The sequence below is a fragment of the Mandrillus leucophaeus genome, unplaced genomic scaffold (genome assembly GCF_000951045.1).
Source record: "Mandrillus leucophaeus isolate KB7577 unplaced genomic scaffold, Mleu.le_1.0 Scaffold55, whole genome shotgun sequence".
Classification (NCBI taxonomy): Eukaryota; Metazoa; Chordata; class Mammalia; order Primates; family Cercopithecidae; genus Mandrillus; species Mandrillus leucophaeus.
The window spans coordinates 512,322-519,746 of record NW_012105919.1 but is presented as its reverse complement, the minus strand read 5'-3'; the positions used below and the strand labels follow the sequence as shown (position 1 = coordinate 519,746).

The 7,425-nt window shown below is 49.5% G+C and overlaps 1 protein-coding gene across 2 annotated transcripts in view; it reads right to left on the bottom strand.

The window, feature by feature from the left end:
- Positions 1-5,183: 5,183 nt before the first annotated feature.
- TCHP (trichoplein, keratin filament binding) overlaps positions 5,184-7,425 on the bottom strand; it is an 18,503-nt gene continuing 16,261 nt past the window's right edge. For both annotated transcript variants that reach the window (XM_011997851.1, XM_011997850.1), the window contains exon 13: positions 5,184-6,672. In XM_011997851.1, coding sequence (XP_011853241.1) covers positions 6,640-6,672 — 33 coding nt within the window. In that variant the 3' untranslated portion in view covers positions 5,184-6,639. The remainder of the gene's footprint in view (positions 6,673-7,425) is intronic.

The window sequence follows — 7,425 nt, the reverse complement described above, 5'->3', positions numbered from 1 at the left end:
AGAGATGGGATTTCACTATGTTGGCCAGGCTGGTCTCAAACTCCCAACCTCAGGTGATCTGCCCGCCTCGGCCTCCCAAAGTGCTGGGATTACAGGCGTGCACCACCGTGCTCGGCCGTCATCTTTTTCACACTACTTTTCTTTTTTTTTTTTTTTTTTTTATCACTCTGCCGCCTAGGCTGGAGTGCAGTGGTGCAATCTCAGCTCACTACAACCTCTCAACTCCCAGGCTCAAGCAATTCTCTTGCCTCAGCCTCCTGAGTAGCTGGGATTACAAGCACGTGCCACCGCACCAGGCTAATTTTTGTATTTTTTATAGAGATGGGGTTTTGCCATGTTGGCCAGGCTGGTCTCGAATTTCTGGCCTCAGGTGATCCTCCCACCTTGGCTTCCCAAAGTGTTGGGATTACAGGCGTGAGCCACCGTGCCTGGCCCTTCATGGGGGCGTTTTGAAGTCTAACTTGGTTTTGCAATTTCCATCCCCAGGCCCGAGTGGTACCTTTGTCCTCTCCTCCAGGCCAGGGGATGAAAACTGCCCTCGCCTCTGGGCCCGGGGATGCAAACTGTTCTCTGCTCCCCTCTTCCCACCGCCCCTTCCCAGGACCCCACTTCAGGTTCTTCCCCAGCCCGGCCTGTTGCTTTCAGACCAGAGGGGCTGAGCTGACACCTGCACTCCGAGCAGCCACTGGGCTAAGTGCGCTGGGCATTTCCCAGTCAGTTATGAAAGCTGGCTTCACAAGTAGGAATTAAAACCACCCCTGTTTTGCAGATGAGAAACCGAGGCTCGGACCTTGGAGCCCAGTTCATGTTGGAGCAAGTGAGGGCACTGAGCCTGTACTCTTAACCCCAGGGCTCGACTGGCACAGGTGGACGTCCAGGCCAAGGAGAGCAGGCCTTCTGGAACCAGCAGAGGGTGAGGAACGGCTGCGACCCTGGCAGGGGTGTGGTGGGAAGGAGGTGTGGAGCAGAGACTTGGGGGTTCCCATCTCCTCCCAGTCCTCTTTTCTGGGAGGGTCAGAGCAGGGAGGCCCCTGGGGGTGCTGCTTACTGTGTGGTCCTCTCCTCGACTTGGGAGGAGGCTCACAGGAATAGAGCCTGGGTGGCCGGGTTTGTATTTTGTCTTTCAATTCCTTACTTCTGCCACAAATATTTCTCGTCTTTTCTGTTTGTTTCAAATTGAGATCTTCAGTAACCACTGCTCAAGTAAGACTCTGAACTCTGTGTGTGTGGAGGACGCTGCCCAGTTCAACTGCTGGAGTGATTCGAGGAGCCTCATTCACAAGCACAATGACTTTCCCCACGGCAGCCCTTCTGGAAGGAGCGACCCTGTGCCTGCTGCCAGAAGCAGAGGCCTCCCTTCAGGGCATGGCACAGGCTGGTCCACCCCATCCCCAGAGTTGAGGGAGAGCCTCCCAGTCCAGGGAGTGCTGGGGAATGAGGCGCAGCCGGGAGTTGACCTGCTTCCACCAGAAACAATGGAAATCCTGCTCAAGTCCAAGTCCAAAGGCAGAGCCATGGCCAGTTCCACCTCAGGCAGGTGGACTCCTCGGGGCAGCATCCTATTGGCAGAAACAGTATGGCCTTCTGAGCTCCATGCTTTTTTTTTTTTTTTTTTTTTTCCTGAGTTTCGCTCTTGTTGCCCAGGCTGGAATGCAATGGCGTGATCTTAGCTCACTGCAACCTCCATCTCCCGGGTTCAAGCGATCCTCCTGCCTCAGCCTCCCAAGTAACTGGGACTGCAGGTGCGAACCAACATGCCTTTTTTTTTTTTTTTTTTTTTGACAGGGTCCCACTATGTTGCCAGGCTGATCTCAAACTCCTGGGCTCAAGCAATCCTCCTGCCTCGGCCACCCAAAGTGCTGGCCTTAACTTTTTCATATGGGAGGAACATTTCTCCATAACTTTTCCATTCCACTTTAATGCACTGCATGACATCCCAAGCTCAAACAGCCTTTTGGTGTTGGACATCTAGGTTATCGGTTGCTGTTATCATATTAATGCTGTGAACAACATCTTTGTACCATTCTGTTATTTCTATCTCCTGGGTCAGAAGGCAGAGCGGTACATTTCTGGAAAGCTCTGCAGGGCCGGTCAGGACAGGGCCTTGTAGGCCAGGGAAGGATTTGGCTCTTAGTACTAAATGCAGTGGCCACTGAAGAAGGTGGACGATTCTCATTTCAGGTGTGTGTTTGTAAATGGTCTCTGCACAACGAAGAAAAAAATGGGCTGGTTTGGTGACAGGAAGGGTGGACGTGAAAGCAAAGTGGATGGCCACAGGTTCAGGAGGCCAGCAGGACCCAGTGCCCTCGGTCTAAGGCATAATCAACTGGCAGAATAGATGGCATCACCAGGCACTTATCTGAGAACACTGGAGAAGGGCTAGATGTGTCTGGGGTTTTTTTCTGATGGGGGTTTGGGGGAGATCACTCATTAGTCTAGGCTGTGTTGAGCTTCAGGCGCCGTGGAGATGTCAAAGTGGTAGGGACATCAGAATCTGGACTAGAGCTGCAGAGCCAGGAGTTACTGACGTGAGGATGGCAGCAGAAGGCAGAGGCCTGGCTCACATCACCTAAGAGGGCCTGTGTGGTGAGGCCTGGGCCCAGAAAACTAGCACTGCTCCATTACAACCAGCAGAGGCCACAGTAACTGCAAAGTATCCACAGAACCCCATGTGTATCAGCAACCCCGATGGGTCAAGAGCTGTACATGTGAGCTGGAAGCCAGCATCGGTGGCCCAGCTGCTTAGGGCCAGATTCTTGGTTTGTCTCAGAAGCAGGAACTGCATTGCCGCACAGCTTGAGCACCTGTACACGGGGCACCCCCGCCCGCCAGCCTCCTACTATAAGCGTTTCTAGATGGAAATGGAAGAGGGGGTGTTTAGGGGAAATGAAGAAAAGGGAGCTGCAGTGTTTAGATCAGTTAACTGGGAGAAAAGGAGAAAAACAGCTCTAGGGCAGCGTCAAGGCAGCGTGCTGACATAAATCCAGGCTTTTCCATCGTGAGCCTGATGGCTGTAATGTGGAAAGTGGCCCATTTCCAGTCATTTTGCTGGAGATCACCTGGAATGCCTGCACTGGAAGTTATGGGCATGGAGGATTCCAGCAACTCCATTTTAATACAAAATACCGGAAACCAAACAAGTGACCATGAACAAACGAATGATAGGGAATTTACACAATCAGCTACCCAGAGCGGTAAAAAAACTCCAGCTACCTGCTGGAAAAAACCACAGATGTATCCTTTGAGGTAGACATTGTGTTCTGAGTGACATTAAGGCATCAAGTAAACATCCCTCTAAAAGGAAGACATTACAATGTAAAATCAGTTCCCTAAAATCCAACTCCAGAGCATCATGGCTGAATTCAGTCGAGGTCATCAAGGACTGCTAAGGCCAATGTTTTTAAAGGCTTTACAATATCTTTTAAATGATTGCTCTATTTTATGAACACCAAAAACTACCTAAAAACCCCAATGAAAAAATCATATCCATAAATACGGATGTATAGACTGTATGTATTGCACAAACATCTCTTCCGCCCCATGAGAGACACACTGGCTGTGTCTGCCAGTGACGTCTGCTCATCCGTGTGTCCGATTCCAGCATCTGACTCTTGTTCATGGTCAGCTGTGACTTTCCAGGCCTAGTACCTTCCCTAGAGAGAATGTGTGCTGAACAAGGAACAGAAAGCAAGGGTTTTTTGTTGCTGTTGAGATGGAGTCTCGCTCTGTCGCCTCGGCTGGAATGCAGTGGCATGATCTCGGCTCACTGCAACTCCCACCTCCCAGTTGAAGCAATTCCCCTGCCTCGGCCTCCCAGGTAGCTGGGACTACAGGCAAGCGCCACCACGCCCGGCTAACCTTTTGTATTTGAGTAGAGACGGGGTTTCACTATGTTGACCAGGATGGTCTTGATCTCCTGACCTTGTGATCTGCCCGCCTCGGCCTCCCAAAGTGTTGGGATTACAGGCGTGAGCCACTGTGCCCAGACAAGTCATCACTTCTGTATCAGTGCAAGAAGTATCTCCTAGCAGTGGTTTCAGCACCATCTATACTGAAGGAATGGACCTTTGTAGAAGAATCTGCCAAAGAATAACCTAGAAACTACTCATTTCGAGTCAGCAGAAAAAGGTGCTTAGCAACAATAAAACCCATATAGGTATCGGTAACTACAACACAATAAAAATACAAAACGCAAATACCCTGGGCCCAGAGGTGTATGGGCCACAGTAGAAATAGTAAGAGAGTGGAAACTTTAAGTTTAGAAAACAAATTATTGTGGACCACTGCAGAGCAGAAACATTTAATTAGGGCAGTGAACCAGTGTAACATAATTTTAATGCTAATGATTACCACCAGGCTTCAAAAACAAAAAATTAGGCTGGGCGTGGTGGTTCATGCCTCTAATCCCAGCACTTTGGGAGACAGAGGAGGAAGGTGGATCACTTGAAATCAGAAGTTCAAGACCAGCCTGACCAACATGGAGAAACCTTGTCTCTACTAAAAATACAAAACTGGCCAGGTGTGGCGGCTCATGCCTGTAATCTCAGCTACTCGGGAGGCAGAGGCAGAACCACTTGAACCCAGGAGGCGGAGGCTGCGGTGAGCCAAGATCACGCCACTGCACTCCAGCCTAGGCAACAAGAGTGAGACTCTGTATCAAAAAAAAAAAAAAAGGAAGAAAAAGAAAAAAATTCAGGCCAGGAATGGTGGCTCATGCCTGTAATCCTAGCACTTTGAGAGGCTGAGACAGGAGGATCACTTGAGCCCAGGAGTTCGAGACCAGCTTGGGCAACATGGCAAGAGCCCTTTCTCTACTAAATTAGCCAGGACTGGTGGCACACACCTATAGTTCCAGCTACTGGGGAGGCTGAAGTGGGAGGATCCCTTGAACGTGGGAGGTGGAGTTTGCAGTGAGCTGAGATTGCACTGTTACACTCCAGCCTGGGTGCCAGAACAAAGCCCTGTTTCAAAAATAAAAGTTTAAATTCAGTTCACTGTGGTTCCAATCGAAAGAAGGGAGAAACCATTTTCCTAAGAAAAATGAATATAACCTATAAAATGTGATCAAAGAAAACAGCCAAGCCTGTATGTGGGAGATGTGGATTAAATCAGTAAAAAGCCTGTCACCAACAATGCACTTTACAGCAGTCAATCAGAAAATCTGTAACAAAGCCAGGAAGCCGTGCTGTCGAAGCAGGATTCTATTTCACAATTACTGGAATCTGAAACGAGGAACGCAAGAGAGAGCATGCGTGATAAACGCACTGCTCAGGTGATCAGAGCCAAAGAGTTGCAAGAAAATGAACAAGAGATGAAGGACATGGTTTGCAGCTCAATCTGTTTCTACAGCACAATGGAAGTGAAAGATAAGGCAGCCCTTAGACTCAGGATTTTTAATAAACTCTGGTTTTTAATAACCAGGGAACAAGGCCCTGTAATTAGCTGTAATTTACGGAGATGTGGAATCTTGAACACGATGTGATGAAAACTAAACCTCAGAGGAAGAGTATAGTAAAAATACAAGTCATAATATTATTGCTGCGAGGAACTTGTTTCTGTTTGTAGAAATGAATGGCAACCTGTACCACGCTGATATAATAGTGGGAGAGATTTCTGGCCGGTCTGTGGTTCCGAGTCTCATCTAGTTTCTTCAGGCTCAGTGCTTCTCCCACTGGGCACATATATCCCAGAAGGCTACGTGTAGCCAAGACATTCCCAAGACACTAGATGCCCCACGTGTCACACCCCTGCCTTTAAAAGGTTAGCCAACCAGGTGACCGTCTAAGGTACCTTTTAGGTTTTAGAGATGGGGTCTCACTCTTTTGCCCACGCTGGACTCGAATTCCTGGGCTCAATCAATCCTCTTGCCACAGCCTCCTGAGTAGCTGGGACTACAGGCACGTGCCACCACACCCAGCTTGAGGTTCCTTTTGGGGCTTGGTAACATACATGTTGGGATCAGTCACTCACAGACAATGCTCCATGGAAATTCTACCAAAATGCTTCCTGAAGGAGGAAAGCCTCATCTCTTGCCACTTTCTGGAATGCGTCCACGGACGTCAGACTGTTTCAGGGTTCTAATTTGTTCACAGTTCTTTTCTTCCAGAATACAAAAGACGTAATCCTTTTGGGACCACGAAATTAATAAACTCTGAAATCCACTGCACCAAGACCTCTAGGGTGGTTTTAACAGACTAAGTTTAAATGGCAATTTTAAAAACTGAAAAGCTTTCCTCACATTTCTAGAGTCAACACTGGAGGCTGACAATTAAAGGTGAGACAACAGGAAACCACATGCCCCATCACAGGTACAACCTGTGGCTCTTAGTATTGACCTTGAGTTGATGCAACTGTTGTTATATTACAAGATTATGCAGCAGCGCCGTAAACACGTGCCCATCAAAGACCCCTGCTTGGGTAAAAAAGGCATGAAAGGGCCTCTCACCAGGTGCTGCAGACCACAACACCTAATGTCTGGCCAAACTCTGGATGCTTTCAATGATGAACCTGAGCAGGCACTGCTGAGCCGCCCGACAGTGCCCCGGGCACCGACTGTAACAGAGCCCTGTAAGACTGCCTGGCGGCTGGGATCAGAAGCCTCAGCATCCCTTGTTCTCTGTGCTTATGGTACCCATGAAGTCAGTTCCAAGCAATTTTTGGATGTCCATAAGGCTGAGAAAAGAAAGAAAACATAAGAGTGATCAGATCAGCAGTATCTGGAGCATGAGGAATTAGCCTTGTTTTAACTACAAGCTAAAAGAACAATATAAACAGCTGTTTCATTTCCAGCTGAAAAAGTCTGACCCTAAGCCATAAATGAGGCACTTGATAACTTTTTAGTTTTGAGTACTAGCCCTAAGAAACACTTTCACATGTGACCTGTGAAACCTGACCCCGACACTCTCACTGATCCATGGCCAAGTGGGTTTAGAGAACGCTGTTCCCTGTGCCTGTGAGGGTCAGTATATGAGGGCAAGTGGCCTATGGCGAACGCCTGCTCTAATTCTGTTTCACTCCGTTTCCCAGTGTCATCGGACCACGAGGGAGCCAGCCCTCATTCTGCAGCATGTGTCCTGGGGAATGCACTCCAGGCACCAGGAGGTCAGGGTGGCCCCGGGTAAAGGAGGGCAGAGGGGACAACCAACAGCCGGGGTGCTTCAGTCATCAGCTTCCTCAGGGCAGGGGAGGCAGCATTTGCTTCTCTGTGCTCCCCACGGTGCCATGCAGAGAGGTCCAGGAACAAAGACACTGAGAGGCAGAGAAACAGATACACACACGGCAGGGAGGGGAGAGGAGGACACCCACAGGAGGGAAGGAGGGGAGGAGGACACCCACAGGAGGGAAGGAGGGGAGGAGGACACCCACAGGAGGGGGGGAGGAGGAGGACACCCACAGGAGGGGGGGAGGAGGACACCCACAGGAGGG